This window comes from Helianthus annuus, chromosome 3 (assembly GCF_002127325.2).
Source record: "Helianthus annuus cultivar XRQ/B chromosome 3, HanXRQr2.0-SUNRISE, whole genome shotgun sequence".
NCBI classification, from domain to species: domain Eukaryota; kingdom Viridiplantae; phylum Streptophyta; class Magnoliopsida; order Asterales; family Asteraceae; genus Helianthus; species Helianthus annuus.
The window spans coordinates 163,635,640-163,660,552 of NC_035435.2; the positions used below are offsets into that span (position 1 = coordinate 163,635,640).

General features: G+C 35.9%; 1 protein-coding gene across 1 annotated transcript; it reads left to right on the forward strand.

The window, feature by feature from the left end:
- The first annotated feature begins 16,482 nt into the window (after positions 1-16,482).
- Positions 16,483-21,807, forward strand: LOC110930544 (golgin subfamily A member 3). The gene is made up of 6 exons (XM_022173858.2): positions 16,483-16,904; positions 18,211-18,411; positions 18,495-18,617; positions 18,702-18,739; positions 18,840-20,496; positions 21,593-21,807. The coding sequence occupies exons 1-6, from the start codon at positions 16,827-16,829 to the stop codon at positions 21,593-21,595; spliced, it is 2,100 nt and encodes a 699-aa protein (XP_022029550.1). The 5' UTR covers positions 16,483-16,826; the 3' UTR covers positions 21,596-21,807.
- The last annotated feature ends 3,106 nt before the right edge of the window (positions 21,808-24,913 follow it).

Genomic DNA, 24,913 nt, shown 5'->3' on the forward strand with positions numbered 1-24,913 from the left:
ATAATTCTAGTGTTTATTTAGTTTCTACAAACTCACTAATCACCTACAATGGTGATTATAAACCCCACAAGTATAATGCTAGATTTTAACAAGAAATCATCTAGGGTTTATCTCTAGATGCCATATTACTTCTAATTTCATCCATGCAAGACATATTCAAGCTCAATTTCAGTTTTTCACAATTAACCTATAATTTAAGATGGATCAAAACATCAAAATTTTGCATACCTTATGATCCCCTCAACAAGGTGATCACAAATTCGTGCTTGAAAATCGATTTGGAGCTGATTTGAACTCTCAATTTGATCAAGTTTGACATGCACTAGGGTTTGGTGGGGAGCCTGTGTCGCCCCCTATGTTCTTGTTCGACCAAACACACCTAAGTGTGTGTTTGGTGTGTGTTATTTTGATTATAATCACCCAAGTTTCCAACTTTGTAACTTAGGTCCCTCAATTATTGTTTCGTGTATTAATTTAGGAGTTACCATCCATTTATTTGGATTCACAATGTTGTATCTAACTGGGTTATCTAGTCCTAGTCAGTTTATTCTTGTTTATTTTATACTTCATAATTCTAATATAAAGTTTTATATTTTCGGGGTGTTACAGGACCGGGACGAGGGCGATGGGCGCAATGTGGCGCTTTGATGGCGCACTTTGCACTTCGCACGCTCGCATCACCGCGAGCCGCTTAGAGCCGCCTTTAGTATTTTTTATATGTGTCTTGGCCGGGTGTTGTCAACTAGAGACTGTTCAAAATTCCACCAGTCAAATGATTAAGTTACAGAATTAATTATGCCATTGAATTCTAAATTTATTTTACAGGTTTCAGAATTCATTGTGCTATTGAATTCTATAACTGATTTTATTGAATGGTGCATTCAATATTCAGTTATCTTATTCGAATTCTAATCAGTATAAATACAAATCTTTGTGCTTTATTTTAGGCACACTGAAATTCGTATGGTTCATACCACACACACAGCTTCTAACGTTTTCCCTAATCTTGAATCTCTACGCACTCTCGTTTCAGGTATTTTTTCAGGTGCTAGGCTAATCCCGGCAGTACAATCTGCTTAGGCTGTTGTACCCTGGGAAACAGACAGGTTCACCTGGGTGGCCCGAAATCTGTTTTAAGGGAAGCGTGATCTTCACGTGCCTCAGTCACCGTTGTTTTTCTCGTAACCTGTTCTTAGTTTAATTTACATTTCTGGTATTGTAATTTCTTTCAGTTTAGTTTTGTTCCTCTTTATGTATTGCAATCAGATTGTTTATTAATAAAATTCTTATTTTATTTATTTTGTGAACGGTTATCCTACACATCATTGCCTTGAAACCCTTTATAACATCTACGCACATGCCGACAACAAAGTCAATAACACGTGGAGGCCGGGCCAAAAGCCCACACAAATAAATCACTTAAACAAACACAAAAGCCCAAAGTACAACATATCAAAGCCAATTAAAGCAATAGTGCAAAGAGTACAAGCAAAATATGCATATCAACGTTGATAATTGATATCATATACAATCATTAAAGAAACATAAAATGCATAGTGTAGAAACACCATATGCACACAAAGGTTGAATATTAATATAATATCAATTATTAACATTTGTATACAATCATAAGTGTAAGCTCAGACTAAAGGAGGAATGGTTGTTTTTCAAAAGCGATGCCAGCCGCCAACCTTAAACGGTTATCATCATGGCCTAGATTCAGGTATACAAAACCAAAGGCTCAACAAAGCTTCATTGCCTAACTTTACAAGCACGTCGAATAGAACCAATGCTACGCATACATTACTAATGACAACATTGAGGCTCATACAAATATCATAACCCTACTAACAAAAAACAATCGAGCTGACTAGCTAGCATACAATAGTCACATATCCAAACACCCCATCAGAGCATCTTCTCTAACATGTCAGCTATAAACAAAAACAATCACAGATCGAAACACCCATTTAAAGAATGTTTTCTATCATACCAGTGTAAGGCTTTCCAAAGGCTCATCGCCTTGATTCAACCATCAAAATAACAACCTGAAAAAACCGAAACCAAACAACCTGGGCTGTAAATAGACAATAATGACACATCCAAACACCCATTCAAAACAACTTAAGGCTTAACAATGTGTCATCGCCTATACGTATCACATACAAATCTCAAATTTTAACATATCACATACAAGGATTATCAATGACTCATTGTCCATGCATGTTGAAAAATAAATCAGATTCAACCATCAAAATAACAACCCAAATTGCTAGACCAAACAATCCAAGCCATAAACGAACAACAATGACATTAAAACACCCATTCAAAGCCTGCTAAGGAACACCAATGGCTCATCGCCTATACATCTTCAAAAGTTTATCTGATTTAAATATCAGAACAACAACTCAATAGCCTAATAATCGAACAAAGAACATGGAGATAAGAATCACCATCTTAAGGCTCACCAATGGCTCATCGCCTATACATCTTCAAAAAATATCAGATTCAAACATCAAAATAACAACCCAAAAAGCTAGGGTTCAACCCCCCCCCCCCCCGAAAACATGATCATAGCCTAATAATCGAGCAAACAACACGATTATAAGGATCACCTTAATAGGATCGTAAATAACACGAACGACAACTGACCACAACAATGCAGCTTTCAGAGAGAGGGAGAGAGACATGCTACGATGATAATGAAATATGAATAAGGTGGGAAGTTAAACGCATGTCAATAACAAAGACACTAGATAATCATGTGTAGGTCGTGACAAGAGCTCGCACATATAAACCAATTAAACAAACATCAAAGCCCACCATACAACATATCAAAGCTAAGTAAAGCAATAATGCAAAAAGTACAAACACCATATGCATATTTATGTTGATAAATGATATTATATAAATATTTTTAATTCAAACATAATTCAAAAACATTACATAACAAAATTATATTTAAAGAAGACATGCGCACTATTTTGAAATACAATAGTATACGTATAAAAAACCTAGGCATGAAGTGTCATAGTTTGTTTCACCAAATCCGCACTAAGTATACGAGTATGTGCTAAAGTCGTACGTATTTTGAAACCTACTTGGTTTTCTAGTACGTGCTAAAGCTAGGATCATGTACATTAAAACCTACTCGGTATTCAATAAATTCTATATTAAAGCGTTCATTAAAAAAAGAAGCAACGCTTCATTATTAGTTTATTTTAATTAACAAGTAAATTAATTATTGATTCAAGAAAAACAATAAACATCTTCAATCACCATGAAAAACTACATGGATAACCGTTACGCGAGAGCTAAGCTGGTCACGTCAAGTTTTCACAGTATTACCGGCATGATGTTCATGCTGTGAAGCAGCTCAAGATCGGACCACGCAGTGAGCCGTGGAAAGCATGTCGGATGGTCTAATACCTTACAAGGTACTAGTTTACACCAATTATCATTATCATTTTATTATAAAAATGAATCATTTTCTTTTTAATAAACGAAAAAAATGTTGTGTTTCATGAAATAAATATATATAAAAAAATCATTTTAGTCAACTAACTCTAACTCAATGAGTTATATCAATATATGGTGTTCATGATTGAGCCCTACGTAATGGTTTAATAACTTGTGACTCACTTAGTTGGATAATTGACAGATAAATTCCCAGGATATGTCAATTACAAACGTCCCCATCAATATTTAGGAGTATATGTGCCATGTGGTGGTGAATAGTGTAAGCCACCTATGTGCTCGATCATATGTAGGCTCACTAAATCTTAACCGGTGGTCCACCCCACCATGTGTCTAATTTGGTTAATGGTGCGTGCTGGGAAAAACCATTGTTCCATCTTTCTGAGGTGCACATGGAAGGGATCATCTCCATAATCAGTTGATAATGACTTCCAAAATCTTTTGGTCATCATGTAAACACATGTTCAACATATACGTTTAGGTTTTTATATTTATTTTTTTATGAATAAATTAATTACGCAGAATAATGTTAAATTTGATGTCTATTTCATAGAGACATCAAGATGGAAGGGGAGACGTATTTAATAATGACGTCTCTCATAATCACTTGAATGAGTTTATCAAGAAAGTTGAATATTATAGTAGCAATTATCTATCTATTTAACCATCACTGGATAGCCCAGTGGTGGCCACGGAAAGATAAGGCATGGGGCAACCCAAGTTCGAGTCTTGCCGGGTGAGTTTTCCCCTCCGGGTTTACCTGGGTGATAGGGGTTTCTCATCGAGGGGTTGATGTCGGTTGGTCGGCGTGGGGGCTCTGTAGCGTGGGCCCGGTTAAGACAACATAGTCTACATCTCCCGACATACGCGAGTTCTTGATCCTCACCTTTCAAAAAAAAAAATTATCTATCTATTTTTTTTAAATATATATATGTTAATTTAAGTTTATTTAAAAAGCTCCACTTAAATATTGGCACTTCTAAAAAGAGTAATGATCATTATGTATACTGAAAGTCCAAAATGAACTTGATTGGTGTAAGTTGATTTAATGAAAAAGTGTAACTTCTTTTTTGACAAACCATACTGGATTATGACTTGGCCCGGTATCAAAAAATCACCAAAGAAAGTGATATTTCAAAAGGAGAAATGAAGTGTAGGATGAGTGAATATACATAATATGAAAATCTCTTAAGGTATTATCTTTTTTTTGAACGGCAAACCACTTTATATATGAATATAAAGAGCCAGCAAGAAGCTGGAAAACAACAAGAAAAAAAGAAAAGACAACGAATTACAAAATGTCTACAACATCAAACGCTACCCATTTTTCCCAAGACGGTTTCTTAATCTTGGCTCTGTTACAAACCCAAAGAAAAGAATCTTCCTTAATTAACTCCACCGTCTTCATAACCGGGATAAAGGTACCTTCGAAGACCTTCGCGTTCCTAGCACTCCAAATCCTCCAGACCGTGGCAATGATGATGGTGTACACTAACCGTTTCCAAATAGGGCTGCCCGGATTATCTTTAATCACCCTGACTAAGTCCACCAGAGAGGAGCACTCAGCCGGAAAACGAATGCGGGTCCAGGCTAACACGTTCCACCAAATACACTTAGCCCACAAACAGTTACAAAAAATATGATTTGGGCTTTCGGCTTCGAGCCCACAACGAGGGCACCCAACATCGGCCACCGGAACTCCTCTGCAAACTAACCCCTCTCTCGAAGCTACTCTACCAATAAGAGCTCTCCACAAAAGGAGGTTGCCTTTCGGCGTGGCCCAACTATTCCAAACAAGTTCCGGATCGTCTGGAACATCGGCCCATTTAGCATCTTCAAGATCTCTCCTGACCTGTTTGACCGAAAAGAACTCCTCTGAAGACGTCCTCCATCTCCAGACGCCATCAACGATAATCAACAATTGATCCAAACTGATTCCTTTCGATTGAAAGGTATCACCCATTTTTCCAATGTCTTTCCAAACTCCATTAACAGAATTTTTAACAGGAATCAAAAGATTATTCGAGTTATTAGTATGCACCGAAGCTATTACCTTGGCCCAGAGTTGATTCGGGTCCGACTTGAATCTCCACCACCATTTTACTAACATTGCATGATTGAGATCCGAAATACTGCCGATCCCTATTCCTCCTCTTTTCCTTGATTTTAACATCCCTTCCCATTTGACCCATCTAAGCTTTTTAATGGAATCAGAGAAACCCCACACAAAGTCTCTACGGATTTTTTCTAGCTTATTAAGAATGCATTTTGGGGCAGCAAAAAGCGATAAAAAATACGAAGGAAGACTTCCCAACACAGATTTAGCTAGGGTAACTCTACCCGAGAACGAAAGGTATCTAGCCTTCCATTTAGACAACTTGGATCTGAATTTGTCCACCACCGGAGCCCAAAATTTCGCACGCTTCATATTGACACCAATAGGGATACCGAGATAAGTGAAAGGCAGAGAACCTACCTCGCAATTCAGCAAATTTGCCAGCCTCAACTTTTCGTTATCGTTAACTCCGAACCCAAACAACTTGCTTTTTTGATAGTTGACTTTGAGACCCGACACGAGATACAACCATCTAAGGAGACGGTTGAGGGTTAACACATTTTCTTCCGACCATTTACCCACAAAAAGCACATCGTCTGCATAACAAAGATGGGATATAACCGGACCGCCATTCGGAAGCTTAATCCCTTGGAACAAATCGGCAGCCATCGCTCTATTCATAAAAACATTAATAATCTCCATGGCAATGATGAATAGAAAAGGCGAAATGGGGTCACCTTGCCTTAAACCCCTTTTGAATTTGAATTCGGCCGTTGGCGAGCCATTGACAAGAACCGAGCCCATGCCAGAGGACAAGCAACCTTTTATCCAACAAATCCACTTGTCAGGGAAGCCCAAGTATTGCATCATGAGGAAAAGAAACTTCCAATTTAAGGAGTCGTAAGCTTTCTCGAAGTCCACTTTAAAAATGAGCATTTTCTCTTTATTCTTCTTAGCCCAAGAGACCGATTCGCTTATGATAAGCGGGCAATCAAGGATATTTCTTCCACCTATAAAGGCCGATTGCGTTGGGGAGATGATCTCTTTGATAACCTTCTTTAAGCGGTTTATCAATACTTTGGAGATAATTTTATAGACCGACCCCACAAGCGAGATAGGTCGAAAGTTATTAATCACTTGGGGGTCTTTGATTTTAGGAATGAGAGCCACAAATGAAGAGTTACATCCTTTGCTTATAAAACCATTGCTGTGGAAATCACTCATGATCCCCAAGATTAGATGCTTAAAATCCCTCCAAAAGTGTTTAAAAAACTTTAGAGTAAACCCGTCGGGGCCCGGGGCTTTGCCCCCATCACACCCTTTTAAGGCAATCCAGATTTCCGATTCAGAAAACTCCTCACATAGGGCGTATCCGCTGCTGGCCGAAATACTAGGAAGCCCTTCACGACTGAATTTTGGTCTACACCGAATAGGTTCCGAGAACTGCTTTTGAAACCAATTTTTAATCTCATTTTTTAACTCTATCGGATCGCAATACAGCTTATCATCAAACTTCAACCCGTTAATTCTAGAACTTGCTATGTTAACGTTTAGCATCTTGTGAAAGAACGCGGTGTTATCATCGCCTGATTTCAACCAATTTAATCTGGCCTTTTGAAGGATATCATTTGCCTTAGAAGCATCCAAGGCGTTCAGTTTGGCTCTGAACTCAATTCTCGACCTTTTGTCCGAGTCCGGGATTGGCCCTATCGAAGCTTTCCTTTCAATTTCCCCGATGGCCTCTGATAGCATCTTCCTTTCTTGATTCTCGGTAATTCTGACTTCCTTCCTCCATTTCTTAATTTCAACTTTTATAGCTTTTAAAATAGACAGAAAAGTCTCGTCTTTCCTACCAACTGGAAGGGGGGAGTTCAGCACCTTTTGAACAATAACTGACAGGTTTTTCTCGCTAATCCAAGAGTTAAAGAATTTGAAAGGAATGGGGCCAAAGTCGAGCGGATTACAAATGAGAGAGATAGGGCAATGATCCGAGGCACCACGTTCGAGGACTCCAGCTTTGGCAGAAGGCCACCTATTTACGAACGCTTCACTTACCAGAAATCTGTCTAATTTACTTAGCTTAACATCCGCATGCCCAGAGATAAACGTGTACTTACCCCCCGTCATCGAGTATTCAAATAGGCCAGCACGCAATATGAACTCATTGAACGCATCCGAAGAACCCTTATCAAATCTAGAATTGACCCTTTCATCCTCAGAACGGACATCGTTGAAGTCTCCAAAAATCACCCACATACCTTCCAACTGATCAATCAGAACCAAGAGCTCCTCCCAGAGATTTTTTCTGAGTCTCGCCTCATTCGGGGCATGGATATTAAGAATATTGACCTTTTCTTCAACTCCAAAAATCTTTCCCGAAATCAACAGAAACCGATGATTTTGCATGACGGATTCTTCTTGAAAACGATCAGGGTTCCAAAGAACCGCCAAACCACCCGATCTTCCCACCGAATCAACCGAAACGGATTTGAGTCTCGTATTATCCCAGAAACGGCGGAGACTAAGATCCGAGAGACCCGACTGATGAGTCTCTTGAAACCCAATAAAATCAGCTTTAAGACTCTTTTTCAGGTTTTTAACCCAAATCCCCTTACTTCCCGAGGAAACCCCGTTCATGTTAATAGACAAGAAATTCATTGACAACCTTTTGAATTCGCTTCCCCATTAACCAATTTTCTCACATGATTAGTAAAGCCATTTACCTCGATTCCCAGCGCCACTCCAACTTTGATTGTTTCGTTCACCTCCAAGTCTTCCCTACAACGGCTTAGGTCGTTTTCACGAGAATCACCAGCTTCTTCTTCGATATTAACTGCTACTTCATTCTCTTCCATAGCCCTTTTCTCTCTTTCTTCCAACCTGAAGATAGACTCGATATCGAACGGGTCTGAATTGTGCTCGTCTTCAGCGGAGTTATTTAGGTCTGGAGTAATAAATTCACATACAGATTTTTTCTTATTTTTATTGCCTACTGTTTTGCGGTTGGGTCTCAAAGTGATGTAACTGGGCCGTGAAGAGGCTTCCGAATAAGGCCCAGGCACCTCAGCTTCAATATCAAGATTGGGTTGCAGCCCAGGCACTACCTTTTTAACATTGGGCCCATTAGGGTGGCCCAAAGACTCACCCATTGTCATACCGGGATCAATGTTAGTTAAAGGGCTCTTATCCCCAGGCGGAACCCCCGGAATAAAGGCAATGTCAGCTTCTCTCTCCAGATTAATACCCTCTGACTGCACTTCGTGATCCCCAAGGGCCCCATGCGCCGCCTCATCAACCTCGGGAACATGAGACGAAATAATAGGGGTTGCCATGCACGTAGGAGACGAAGAATCGTTCTGACTCTTCAGTTCTGCACTATCGGAATCCGACGACACTTCCCACTCCGATGACATTCCGGCAGAATCCGGCTCCGATTCTTCCGGTTTCAGAAACTCCGGGCACCATTGACCCGATAACTCCTCCATCCAAATTTTAATCTTATGCCCTTTCCAGCTAATATCGAACTCCTTAGACACTTTCTTACCAGTATCGACCAAGATAGCCAAACGATCCTCCGCCATGTTACCACTGTTACAGTCGGCCTCCGACTTAACCAACAGCCTGCCGCACCGCTCTCCGATCTTATTGATGACATGCCGATCCCAAAGAGGAATAGGAACACCCAACACTTTGATCCAAGCTACTCTCTCAAAAATGGGTGGAATCCCGTCCCACACGTAAAGCCTCGAGAACCACTTTTCCCACTCATTCACCATACTGGTTCTGAACTCCTCCGCATCTTCCGCCCGATTAAAACACAATAAGACTTTAAGACCCCCCATGTACCTTAGTTCAAAGTTTTCATCCATGATGCCAGAGATATGAACATTAAGCTTGTTCAATAACTCAATATCTTTCACTTCACCGATGAGCGATTTGAATTCCCATTTCTGTTTTGTCTCTGTATACAAGGGGGGGAGGTCAATCTTTTCACTATTAAGTGTCATCCGCCCAGGATTAACGGCAGCAGCATAGGATTTGACGTTGGGTTTTAAAACAGTTTCCGTCGGCGGGAAGTTTTCGTTCTGAACTTCAGCATTAGACTTCTGCAATCTAGAAAAGACGGACACCCTATCCCTGTTCTCCTGTAACCTTGAAAATACTGAAACCCTTCCACCACACTTCTGTTCCACAACCTTTGATCCATCTCTTCTGAATTTAGCTAGGCTCACTCCAATAATAGCTCCATCTATTCTAACTTCTTTAAGCTTCTCAATCCACCATAAGGGGTCCGATACATTAGACAACTTAACAAATCCAAACCTGTTTCCTACTCTATCAGTCTTCGAAGGAACAAATACATCTTCCAGGTTGGTCAGATGATCAAACGCTCTCCAAAGAGATTCCCGAGAGCAGGACTCCGGGAGGTTGGAGATGAAAAATGACGTAGCATTACGAAGTCTGAGTTCTCTGTGGCTGAACACTTTCTCTTTTCTATTTGGTAAATTTTGTAAGAATCAGGAAAAGTCGATTAAAAACCAATCAAAATCTAAAATGTTTTTTTTACACTATCATTATTACTTTATCTAAATTTTATGAGAATCATGAAAAGTCGATTAAAAACCAATCAAAATTTAAACATGATGTGAGCAAATAATAACAAATAAATTATCAACAATGCACAAACTAGTTTTAAGATAAAAGACCTAGAATACTAACTACACACGTAAACAGGCAAATGTACATATCATTAACATAGTATAGTTCAGGTAAGTTACCAAGTATCAATTCTATGACACAATAACTTATCATATTAAACCTTTAATCAATATCTAACTGATGTAATATTGAGTTTTTATAAAAGAAAACTATTAAACATAAATACGTGAAAAAATGTTTTTCGAAATCAAATATGTAAAAGATAACCAATTAGGATCAGAATCCTTCCCGTCATTTGAAAAACTTGTTAGGTTATATATTTATGAAAAGCTCATTTTGACAAGAATCAAAATGAGGTGTGAATTGTTAAAAGACCAATACCATACTAGGTTGACCACATAATCTCGTATACCTAAATTATAAATTCATTTAGATTGTCCAATTTTATGTAACTAAGCAATTCACTAATTTATTGTGATTTAGAGCTTCGTAATTGTTTAATTTTATAGATTAACGAACAATGGGAATTACTATATATACAACTCATTTTAAGGCAAACCCTAATTAATTTTCAGATTCGTTTATATAAGTCATTCCCATAGGTAACCCGTATGTTTAAACAACTCTTGAATCAGTTTATTAATTATCAGCTAGGTGTCAAGCCCAAAGTTAACGATCGATATATAACTCAGAGATAGAATAATCAGATCAAACATGCATAACCTCATAGAAAGACCTAGATCGTCCACATAAATTCATCAAAAGAATCAATACCCAACATATAGTTATACACATCACAAGTTTAGTAGTAAACACTTATATAAAATCACACTTTAATAAACATAATCATCCAAACTTAACAATAACTAGAATTCATTCTACCTAACCGACTATAAGGCGGTTAGCTAGCCATAAACAAAACTAAACAACTAGAATTCAATGAATACATGATAAAGACTAAGGAAAACATAAATAAGAAGTATCAAACTAAGTGAGAATCGCAAGCACGATCTTATGTATGCTAGATCTTCGGTTTCCAAGCTCCTTTGATCTTTAGCCTTCTTATTTGAATCCAATTAGCACCTTTTTCGCTTCTACAGTCGCCCAATTTCGTTCTCTAGGGTTTCTTAGTCGTCATATTCCTTTTTGATTTGTTTTAGGGTTTCGAGTCGGGTACAATCAGTACCCTCAGTTAATGGGTACGACTTGTACTAACACGTGTGCACGTGTGCACGTGTGCACGTGTCCCACTAGTTCTTGGGTACAGGCTATACTGGGCTATCCAGCTTCTTTAATCTTTTAAACTAATCTCGTATTTAACCTTGAGAATCCGTTATTTAAGCTTCAAGACTTGCAAAACACCAAAGTATAACAATTAACCAATTCTAGGCGAATTTATAATAAAGAACCACAAATATAAGGGGGTTTTAGGAATTGAAATCTATGTTTTCTTTCAAGCACATCAAAAATCACCCTTGTGTATTATTAATAACCTTTACTATAAAAATTCAGGGTCGGTGTCTAATTTAAATTTAGTTCAGTTTTTAAACTCAAGTACAATGTTTGATTTGTAATCTATTTTGGTTTTAAAAATCATGATCGGTGGTGCCTAATTGTTAGTTGTTTCGTGGTTGCAAACGGTGGCGATAAGTTTAAGGGCATCGACCGTCGATAAAGCTATGACTATGGCGATGGAAGCTACGATTGAGGTTGCAAGACGACAACAGATAAAATATAAATAAACCTAACCAATATATTTGTACAATGTGTCTCCCGGGCAGGACGAGAGGGAGAAGATAAGAAAGAAAGTTGTCACACAAGGGAGACGAGGTATGGAGAGAGCCACAACCAATCAATATTTGACACTCATAATAATGTAGAGTGGTAAGAGGTAGAGAATAGAAGGCGATACCAATGAAAATATCATTATTATTAATTTATTATTCATCAACTATACATAGATACAATAAGGATGATACCAATGAAAATCTCATTATTAATTTATTATATTCATCAACTATACATGGATACAATAAGGATAATTATATGGAAAACATAATTATGTTTTGATTAATATAATTACGGTACGTAAATCCTAACTAATATATTCTATTTACGTTTACAATAAGTTTAACTAAAATCTAATATATGGAATATAATAATAATAATAATAATAATAATAATAATAATAATAATAATAATAATAATAATAATAATAATAATAATAATAATAATAATAATAATAATAATAATAATAAATCACTAGGTCTAAAGCCGTGCATGTCGGTAATTTGAGATGAGTATAAGAGATATCTGAGTCCTGCCTAAAAGGAAATTTACACCAATTACTTATCTGACTTTTTTTGCCATATGAATATCTTAACTAGCAACATCCTTTATCAATAGCTGCGTGAGGGCAAATATGTGGGTTAAAGAGTCGTTTTCGAATAATTAAATAAATGCCAAAAGTTAAGTTAATAATTGAAGGAAAACAAATAATAATAATAATGTGTCCACGTCCATGTGTATAGTGTGCAAAGAAATCGACCGTTGGGTGTGCCTCAGTTTCTTTCCAACCAGCTACTTTTTGTCCACATTTATCGTCACAAATAACGTTGAAATAGTCAATATTCAACAATGACAAACATACCATTCATATTCCATATTACTATGCATATTTAGGAGCATACTTTTTTAATAACTTTAATCAAATAAATTGATGTGTTGTGTTTATAAATTTAAAATTATTATATAGGCTGTGATAATTCTTACACCTTTAAAATTTTATTTTCACACCCTTACATGTATACAACCTGTATAGAGTTATACGGGCCATATAAATGATTGTTGCACAAAGTCAGAGAATGTTTTTGTCCATGTATACGACCCGTATAGGATGTTATACGACCCAAACCACATATAATGTTATACGACCCGTATAGAATGTTATACGACCTAATATTTTCTATATGTATACGAGCCGTGTAACATTATACGAGCCATATAACATTATACGGCCCAGTATTTGTCATGTCAAATTATTCTATATGGGTTGTATAACGTTATACGACCCGTATACAGGGTGTGAATTAAGATTTTGGGGTATGGGATTATTAGGATCCTTTTATATATCCTCCTGAATTTATAGACATGAAAACGTAATAGAGATCTAGTAGAGATGGATATGATCAGATGGTTTCGTTGATGACACAATGATACTTCAGTGGTCCGTCAGTAACCCGTTAAAAAATTGAGAATATGAGATGGGGATGTTTGATATTCATTAATAACAGAAATATAAAATATATTGTCGGTGCCTATCTTATAATAGTAACTAGTTTGTGCCTCGCCCGCGGTGTGGGTCACTAAATTGAATATTTCTCTCTCAGAACATGTGCGTCTATGTTTCGTTAACTTGTACATACTACTCATAACACGATCTCAAAAAAAATTACATCGAGTCAACCAATTAAAACAAAACACTACCATACTTTTACTAATAAAAACTAAAACATTGGAAAGCCTATAAATTTAAACTGGGGGCAAAATTGTAATTTTTCGGGACAAATAAGCGTATGCCAGGTAGTTCATCTGGCACGAATAAAAATTACGCCGAGTCAAGCAATTAAAAGAAAATACTACTATAGTTTTGTCAAAAAAAAAAAAACAATGACATGCTGTAATTTTACACTGGGGTTAAAATCGTAATTTGACAGAGAAAAAAAATAATAATAGATTAATCGATATTGAAATTAAATACCAATTACAATTAATCTTGATAAAAATAATCTTGGTAAAAATAATGTTAAATACCAACTACAATTTATATATACAGGTTTCATTTAACTCATTTTTTTTAAAAGTAAAGACTAATAAAAAATAATAATAGATTAATCGATATTGAAATTTAACTGGTTTTATACTTACCACGAGCCTTCTGGCTATGTTGGGATGCACAAGAGGAACGTTCCCTTTCAAATATTTGGGGTTACAAGTAGGGGCAAATATGAATTTGATCAAGAATTGGGATCCGGTGGTGGAAACATTTCAAAAAAGGTTGTCACTTTGGAAGGCAAAAACGATTTCTTTGGGTGGCCGAATTACGTTGGTGAGTTCCGTTCTTAATGCCTTGCCTACGTATTACTTTTCTTTATATAAGGCACCACTAGGGGTGATAAAAAAGTTAGAAAAATTACGTAGAGATTTTTTGTGGGGATCGAATCCTGAACAAGAAAAAATGAAGTGGGTTGCATGGAAGAGTATGATGACGCCAAAAGACCTCGGGGGAATGGGGTTTGGATCATTACGAGCGGTAAATTTAGCAATGTTGTCTAAGTGGTGGTGGAGGTTTAAGGTGGAAAGAGATAGTCTTTGGAAAAAAGTGGTATGGGAGGTGCATAACAATTCAAGAACGTGGAGCTTTATTCCAGCAAAAATGTCAATGGCGGGCCCATGGAAACAAATACACAATTTAAAAATTGATTTCAATACAATGGGTTTTTGTTTGGAATCTCTGTTTCGTGGGTCTCCGGGAAGCGACAGGGAAATGTTTTTCTGGAAAGAAAGATGGTTGTTTGAGGAGCCTTTATGCGAGAAGTTCCCGGCCCTGTTTCAGTTGGAGAGATACAAAAATGTTTTAATCAAGGAGCGGGTGGTGGATGGTCCAAATGGTTTGGAGCTGAAGTTTCTGTGGATCAGGCTACCTTCGGTGGCTGCCGAGATATCCGAGTTAAACATCCTATCTGATGCTATTGTTCGATATGAATTCGGTTTGGGTGCGGACAAATGGGCTTGGATCTTGGACAGCTCCGGTAGCTTCTCGGTGAGCAGTGTAAAGGAGAAGACGCACCGTTTAATGTTTTCAGATCTTCGGCTGGATTTTGAATGGAATAATTGGTCCCCCATCAAGGTAAATTTTTTAGTTTGGAGACTAATTCAAGATAAGCTTCCGACCAAGGCGGCTTTGAATAGAAGAAATGTCATAATAGAAGATAATCGTTGTAAAATGTGCGGTGATGAGGAAGAGTCTGCTTTGCATCTTTTCGCCTCATGCCGTATTGCGGAGCAAATTTGGGAGTTCATAACTCGGTGGTGCAGAATAAAACAGGTTCTTGTTTTGGAGTTGAAAGACTTGGCAAATATACATAAATGCAACAGAGGATCACATAGGTGGAAAAAAACGGTTAACTTGGTAACACAAGCGACCATATGGGTGATCTGGAGAAGCCGAAACGAGGCGGTATTTGAAGGAAAGCAGCCCTATGTTAATAGGATGAAGGAAGAAATCAAGATGTTCGGGTATATGTGGCTGAAAAGTAGAGTTAAAAACGCTAATATTTCATGGGAAAACTGGTGTAATTTCGATTTAATTAGTCTTGGGGTATGATAGTTTACATGGGTGTATGAACTTTTGGTGATACATTTCTGGCTAACAGTTGGTTATCCAGATGGTATGAATAAATTTTGTTGATCTTTCAAAAAAAAAAAAAGTAGTAGCCCAGTTGTTTCTCCTCGGAAAGGTCACTAGTTTAAAGCTCAGAGTCTGGTGGATACGCGGTTGTTACAATTTCTATCTATAGAAAAAAATGTTTTTAAATAGACTAAATTTTATACTTAAAAAATAAATTTGACAGAACACCGAAAAAGTATGAAATATTAGGTAAAACATTCCCATAATTTATGTTGAATTAAATTCTTTCATTTTCTTTTCTTTAAATAGAGTTTGGCCTTATTTTCTTGTTATAGAACAGAGAATTAGGATCAAATACAAAGGATCATAATTGTAAGAAGTGTAAGAAAGATTTATAGAGTGACAAGTGTCCAATAATCTAAAAAAACCCAGTACACAAAAAAACCCCACTGAAAACAAAAATTTCTTTAACCCCACCTCCCACACATCACCCACCTTTTTTTTTTTTTTTTTTTTTTTTTTTGCGGAGGGGGTGGGGGTGGGGGTTTAGGTTTTTGGGTGGTGGTGGGTGTGAGTGTTTAGTTTTTTTTAGGTTTTTGGGAGGTGGGTGGGTGGGGGGGGGTTAGGTTTTTTTGGAGGTTTTTTTGGTGAGGTGTATATATATATATATTTTGCCCGGGGGGGGGGTTTAGGTTTTTGGGTGGTGGGGGTGAGCGTTTAGGTTTTTGATGGTGATGTAGTGGATTTAGTTTTAGGTTATTGGACACTTGTCACTGTATAAATCCTTCAAACACTTCTTACAATTATAAGCATTTGTAGAATAACTTGATCCAATAGAATAGAATATTATTATTATTATTATTATACACTTTTTGTTTTTATCAGAGATAGAAAACACAGAAACATAATTTATAATTTGTGATTTTATTCTGTGAATCACCAATGTCTTTCCTGAATCATTCACCAGTTCTTCATTTTCCATTGTAGATAATCAAACCCAACACAACACACATGTCACTCAACTACACCTCACTACTCTGCGTGTTTCTCTGTTACAAGTTATCTAAATCCTTAAATTCCCACAATTCTATTTTGCTTCTTTTTTGCTATTTTTAACCCACCGAACACCGTCAAAAGTTTCATCACTTCATCCATTTCATTTGTACTCTGTTCTGAGCTCTGATTGATTATGGTGTGAAATTCAGTTTGTGAAAAGAAAAAAAAATGTTTAAGCCTGTGAGATGGAGGAGTGAGAAGAACAAGATCAAAGGGGTGTTCAGATTGCAGTTTCATGCAACCCAGGTAACATTTTTCTTGATTAATATTTGATTTTGTTTGTTAATTGCATGCATTATGTCTGAATTTGTTATAGCAAGTAAGGTGTTTGTTGAATTGTCTAAGAGAGATTTTTAAGGATTTTGGTGTCTTGGCTTTTCTTTTGGGAAGAAATTGCAATTTTTTATCTTTTATTTTTAATCTTTATGTATACATGTATGTAGATAAAGTCAAAAGGAAGGGAATTTATGCCTTTGTGGGTGCTTTTTTTTTTTTTTTTTTCTTTAGTGTTTGATTATAAGATTGATTGTTAAGATTTACTGTATAGTGATGTTTTGGAGTGTCAAGGAAATATTTCTACAGAAAAATGGGTTAAATTTGTGTAGAAGCAGGAGAAGTGCACTTAATCTAACGGTTAGTTTTAGCAGTAGAACAATAAAAAGGTAAACTTTAAGTCTTTAAAGTTCATTGAGTTGACAAGATAGCATGAAGATACAGTTTTACTAGAATATGAAATGGATTCTTTGGGAACTTAAAAAAAAAATGTATACGTATACGTCAGAGCGTCTAAGTTTATAATGCTATGTGGATGGCGTCATGGCGACATGACAGCAAAAGGCGACTGTGGATGAAGTGGAAAAGGTGGAAGGAAGTGTATTTAAAGATGGTAACGGTGCAGTGGTGCTGAATTAAGAGCAAAAGGCAACCGTGGGTTAAGGGGGAAACGTTGATGGCGTCATGGCGACACTAAAAAATAACAGTAATAAAGAATTAAAAGCCGAAAGTTCAATGTGGGTAGACGTAACCTCATGACGAAACAGGATGAACCACATGTGACGTTAGAGATTGGTTGATGCTGACAGGCGGAAGTTAGCGGAAGACGGTTGTGACTTGGCTGCATTAGAGTTATACAATAATAATACCGCAACAGAACAAATAAAGAGATGAAGAAAAATATACTAAACCATATTTAGGATCTTTATCTAACCTGAAAAGCACATATACCGGCTATTAGTGCACATGTTCACCTTGTTCGATCGGTTCCACATATACACTATTTCATCGAACAAAAGGTATTTAGAAATATCTGAAAATAGAAATAGAAAGATTACAAATCTGCAGAACAGCTCCTTTAGGTATGCTTATTCAATACAAAGTAACAATAATGATAGTACCAAATATGTTAACATAGGTAATTGTGGAAACTAACGTCTACTTGTTTATAAACATGATAAAGATCTTGTTCATTCTGTGAAATAAGGTTTTTTTTTTTCTTTTTTTTTTTATAAGTTTTGCCAAATGTTTAGTTTAGATGTCCGTTATGTATATGCAGTTGGCACAGTTCGAAGGAGATGCGTTAATGATATCCATGATTCCCGCTGATGTTGGAAAACCGACATCAAAACTAGAGAAAGTCAAAGTTCGAGACGGAAGCTGTCACTGGGAAAAACCACTTTTTGAAACCGTGAAATTTTCTCAGGATCCAAAAACCGGAAGATATAATGAGAAAATCTATCACATTACTGTGGCAAAGGTACAGATTGCTTTAATCCACGCGATATTTTATTATCTTCCAAAAAAAAGTAAATTTATTTCTTCGGTTTTGACATTTTGTAGGATTCTTCACGATTCGGTTCTGTTGGAGAGGTTTCGATCGATTTTGCAAGTTATGCAGAGGCTACGAAGCTTTCTTCTCTATCTCTTCCTCTTAAAAATGCTACTTCTACAGCTGTATTGCATGTTAGTCCCTTCTCCCTTTCGATTTTTTATGGTAACTGGATTTGTTAATTTGAGTTTAATGATTGTTTATGTCGTTGGAATTAGGTATCGATTCAAAGGGTGCAAGGAACTTCTGATCAGAGGTAAATATAAATTTCAAAAAAAAAAAAAAAAACGTTACGTTTCTCTTCTTTTAACTCGATAAAGTATTTTGTATATACTTATACAATATACAATTTGCAGGGACGTTGATGGAATTGCGAATGATGATCACCATGATCGAAGCTTGAGGTCACACTTTGGCAATGGTGACTTAGAAGAGAGTTCCGATACCAGTTCGGGGCTTAATACCCCACGCGAACGCGAACCTAAGAACGCTAAACTGACGCATGAATCCTCAATCACAAAAGATAAATCATCACAATGGGATTGGTTAAACGGTTCGGATCCGAAAGTAAGTACTGATGATTCTTCAACAAGTACTTTAGGAGAAACTTCCGAAGAGAGTTCTCCAGATGCCATGATTCAAAACCTTAAGGTCAAAGTTGCAGCGTTGACCAGGCAAGCGAATGTTTCAGAGTTAGAATTACAAACGCTTCGTAAGCAAATCGTGAAAGAGATGAAAAAGAATCAAGAGATTTCGAGGGAAGTAGCTACCCTTAAAGAAGAACGAAATATGTTAAAGGATGAGTGTGAAAAACTTAAGGCGGAAGAAGTCAAAGTCAACGGTATGTTGTTGATTGACCAAGGCAATCCTTGGGCTCTTCTTGATGAACTGAGACAAGAACTAAACCATGAGAAGGATATAAGCTCGAATCTTCGGTTACAACTTCAAGAAACGCTAGAGTCAAATGCTGAGTTGGTTCTTGCTTTAGAGATGTCTAAGTCAAAGTCAGAGTTAAAGTCAAGGTCAAAGTCAAAGTCGGTGTGTTCTAAATCTGAAATGGATGATGATGAAGAACAAAGGGAGTTAGAAGCGATCGTTAAAGAACATAACGGTGCGAAAGAAACATATTTACTAGAGCAAAAGATGATAGAGCTTTCTGCTGAATTGGAATTATATAAACGAGATAAAGACGAACTCGAAATGCATATGGAACAACTCGCACTTGATTATGAGATCATGAAGCAGGAAAATCATGATTTATCTTTTAAACTCGAGCGTAGTCAACTTCAAGAACAATTAAAGATGCAATACGAGTGTACGTCATCTTACACAACGGTAACGGAACTCGAAACACAGATCGAGAGCATAGAAGACGATCTCAAGTCAAAGTCAAAAGAATTGTCAAAGTCAAATCTTGTCATAAAAGAGCTTGAGTTTTACATCAAGAATCTCGAGGAAGCGTTAAAGAATCAAGCGCATGAATTTGAGACCGATTTTAAAGAACTAATGCGTTCGAAAATCGAGCAGGAACAACGAGCCATTCGCGCAGAGGATGATTTGAGGAAAATGAAATTGCAAAATGTAAGTGCGGCCACACGTCTTCAAGATGAACTTAGAAGGCTTTCGCAAAAAATGGCATCTACGTTTGAAGTAAATGAGAAGGCGGCTGTGAACATCACAAACGAAGCTAATAAACTTTGTGTAGAAAAACAGGTTCTTGAAGATACCCTCGTGAAAGTAACACGAGATTTACAGGATCTTGGTGACCGTTTTCATGAAAAACTAGTTTTTCTTCAAGATCAAGTAACTCTCAAGTTAATACAGCTAGAGAAGATTCAGAAACAGGTTGAAAATATGACTGAAATTCATAATCTTGAAAGTGAAAGATTGAAGGAACTTGCTACAGATTGCTCTGAAAACTTCTTTTTATGTAAAGAGAAAGATCTTCGACTTGAAATCGAAGAGTTGGAAAGAAAATTGGATGTTCTTGTTCAGAAAACCAAGAATTCACAGGTATATACACTTTTTACATGATGGAAACTAGAGGTGGCAAGATGGGCGGGTCAAGCGGTTGGGTAACATGTCAAAACAAGTTCAAGTTGAAATGATCATTTTTAACATGGTTTAAAGCGGGCTTGGTTCGGGTGGGTTGAGTTGCCCACATAAACTTTTTATTAAATATAAACTAGTATTTTGCCCGCCGCGCGACGGGTGGAAACATGTATTAAGACAAAACACGATTCATAAAAAGCAATGTCACAATTACAAAAAAAAAAAAAAAAAAAAAAAAAAAAAAAAAATTGTAAAACACAATGCGTAAAAGACAATTACAAAAAAGTGTAAAGCACAAAGGTAGACACGAAGTGTAAAACACAATACATTAGCATTTGCAAAAGTTAGGCGGGTATAAAAGTGGACTAATAGTGCAAGGGGTAAAAACACAAAGTCTAAAAAAGGCAAGTGTAAAAGTATAGGGGTGGTTGCGTAAATGTATAAAAGTTGAGGGGGTGATGGTGGAAAAGCAAAGTAGAGGGTTGGTGGCGTAAATATGTAAAAGCTGAGGGGGTGATGGTGGAAAAGCAAAGTAGAGGGTTGGTGCTGGCAATGTTTGAAAGATGAGGTTGTGGTTAAGGAAATTCAAAGTAGAAGGGGTGATTGTGGCAAAGTGTTAAAAGTTGGGGTGTCGTTGGTTAAATGTCTGGTTGCTCAATGTGGTTTGCAAATATTGCAGACTTAGTTCTAGTGGTTCAATAATTACACACTTGATCTTGGTGGTTGTCATTTTTGCACTCGGGTGATCCTTATCACTGACCTATGTTAAATTTATCAGTTAAGTTTGTACAAAATGACTAAATTACCCCTTACCAATTAAAAAAATAGAAAATATATATAAAGATGGGTGGGGCCCCTCATCCTTACCACCGCGTTTTTTTTTTTTTTTTTTTTTTTTTTTTTTGCTTTTTCATGTTTTTCGTACGTTTTGTATGATAAGGCACTTTGTACGTGAACTTAACCCTTGAAAAGTTAACTCCATACTTTTTTGAATTATCTCCTATTGTAAAAATGGGTCTGTTTTTCTAACCTTTTAATCTTTCACCATTTCATGCAGTAACGATGCGTTTTTACTGAAGATGAAGAGGGACAAAGATAGATGTGAACATTGGTAAAGATTTAGTGCATGTCTATATACATATTAGTTTTACAATGTAGGTTAGTATGATAAAAATCTGTTGATATGGTCGTATTTATATAAATATAGTTTTTTTTTAAACTTTATTTTAGCTAATGGTGCTTCCTGAAAATCTTATATTCCTGATTTGATTCCATGGTGTGAAGGGTGTCCAGATCCTCATCTGGCTCCTGAATTGTGGTGTTGTACTTTGTGCATGAATGATGTTCCACGTCGTTGACGATTTAGGATGCATTGCTGAGTTGTACGGTACAAACTGTGAATGCATTTTCAACTATGGCAATGAATGAATCCAGAAAATAAAAGGCCAGCTAAGCCTAATCACAGATTGATTTTGTGCTAATTGCTGTTCTGGATCAAGAAGATTTGATTTTTTTTTCTTTGGATTTGAAATAATTTTAGTATCTGAAGGCTATCTCAATACACTATTCTTTAAATTTAAAATCCGATATTTGTAATTTAGTGGATGTTTTAGTTACTTGAATGTCAATTTTTCTTAATGAAAAAACACATAGTTTTGAGAATATATAGTTCTTTTGTGGGCAAAAAGCGGTCCAGCCCGGTCTGGCCCAACCAAGCCTACACGGTTCAGTAATTGGTCTTGAAATTTATATAAAACTGGTCGTTGGGTCCTATACCAGAGCCTAAACTAAAACCATCTGGATTGTGCTATAATCCATTTGTTATGTTTTGCAACTTTTAAATGGGTAATTAATTAACCAATAAGAGGTCTGAACCGTTAAGTGCTGAATCAATAACAGCTAGTATAAGTAAGAGGTCTGAACCGATAAGTGCTGATTCAGTAAGAGCTAGTATAATGTTTAACCATTCAGAGGCAAATGTCTGACCAATTCAGATAAGAGGTCTTGACCATTCAGACTCAGTATAATGTTTAACCGTTCAGAAGCAAATGTTTGAACCATTCAGAGATCTGCTCGCGAAACAAACAATTTGAACAATTAGGTGTTGAACAAGTAAGAAGTCTGAACCATTAATAGCTCATTAAGAGGTGAAACAAACAGCCACATCTCTTAAAGAGAGTAGACGTATCCAATTTTCACTATGTATTTTCCACTATGAACTACGATAGTTTTGTCATTACAAATTCACAGACATATGATATGATGTGTGCATGTTTATTACAAGATCAATTTTAAGTATTAGATAGATATTGATGGTATAAATTGAAAGAAAGGTGAAAAAAAAAGTAAGCAAAGCAATTACATAAACATGTTAAATGTTTAACGATTCTTCTATTAATTAATGATTATGATTATGTATATTAAACGACCCTGTATGTATGTATTACTATTAGCCATGTAGAATAGACAGTCAGCAAACATCCATGTGAAGATGATTGTGACCCCAGTATTTTCCGAATATTACTTCTTTCTCATACATACCACTTTCTAATGTATATCTTTTACCATTTGTTTTATTTAGATTCTCAACATAAAATATTGTCTTGCTAAATAATGGTCACCATTTATTCTTGAATGTTTTAACAGGGTAGGGATATGGTAAAAAGTGTCTAAAATGTGAGAAGGGTAAGAAGTGTTTTAAACCATTGGATATTTGATCTAATGGTTGAGATCAATAGGGTATAAAAATGTAAATTGTGTTTTAATTAGAAGGACCTTATGTAAAATTGAAGGGCAATAGTGTCTTTTCCAATGTTTCAAATATGGTAACCATATCCTACACAACCAAAACCCCCATTAATCTCCTAAAAACTAGCTATTCAAATTTAATTGCTAAATTATATCGATCCTTAATACTAAAAATACAAAAATATGTAACTGCTGCAAGAAACGTATAACACTATACATCCATCATATAACACTATACATCTATCATATAACACTATATAACAATATATAACACTATACATCCATCATAGACATGCTACCAGAAAAAATATAACACTATATAACACTATGCATCCATCATCTAACACTATATAACCAAAGAACACTATATAACACCATGTAACACTATATAAAAAATATATAACACTATATAGTTCTGAATGGTAGTTGCATTACAAAATTAATAATTTATGGTGTTATATAGTGTTTTTTGATGGTTGCGCTACAGAATTATATAACACTACAGAATTATATAACACCAAAAACCATATTATAACACCATATAACACCAAGTAACACTATATAACACTATTAAAAAATATATAACACTATACAGTTCTGAATGGTTGTTGCACTACAGAATTATATAACACTACACAAATTCGTAGATTAATTCCTAAATTCGAATTCCTATAATAAAGGGTGGCGGTTATTTTGGGCAGTTATCTTTTAATCAATTAATTGAAAGAAATAGAAAATTACTAATTCACCCTTTTGAATTAATTTAGATATAGGACACTTGTCATCACCACATTATTTCTCACCCTTCTCACAAAAGTAGGACTTTGTACAGGATCCACTACCTGTTTTAACATGGATTATTTTTGTATATTATAACACTTATTGTGATGGATTATTTTTGTATATTATAACATTATTGTGTAGTCATTGTCTTATTGATCCTATCTATATACTCATAATAATCAACAAAGTTATGTCTGCTAATAATAAAAAATGATATATTTTAATTGGGGTTACTGTCTTTTTAGTTAAAGAGCATCCCATGACGGATCCAGTCTTCACATGAACCCACTCAGTATGGAAAAAGTTAGGAAGAATCTTGTGTTGTTTGGAAAAAAATAGTGAGAGTCTACTAAAACGAACCTACTGAAAAAAGTTTCTGGACCCATCACTGTCCTCATGAGTCTTTCATGGGCGGTCTCTAAGGCCTGTGTGGTATGCGTGAGCATTGGATTAGGTTGTTAATAGCTTGTCATGATGGTGCGTTCGTGGTAAAGGACGGCCAAAAACGGGTGGGTGAGCCAACTTGGGTTTTTAATTTAAATTCAAACTATGTTTATTAATATATAAAAAAACTAAATTTTTACCAAACACACTAAATTATACATAATTATATATTTTAAAAGTTTTATGAAATAATAACAATTATACTGTTGAAATTTTTATTATTTTTATAATATTGAAACTTTCATAAAATAAAAATATTAATAAAATGTTTCAAACTTTTATTATCAAATTTAGTTACTGAACAATACAAAATTTAAATAATAAATAGTTATAAATGATAATAAATATAAAGACTGCAGTAGTTTATTTTCCCTTTCTAATTAATCTATATTATGTATAAAAC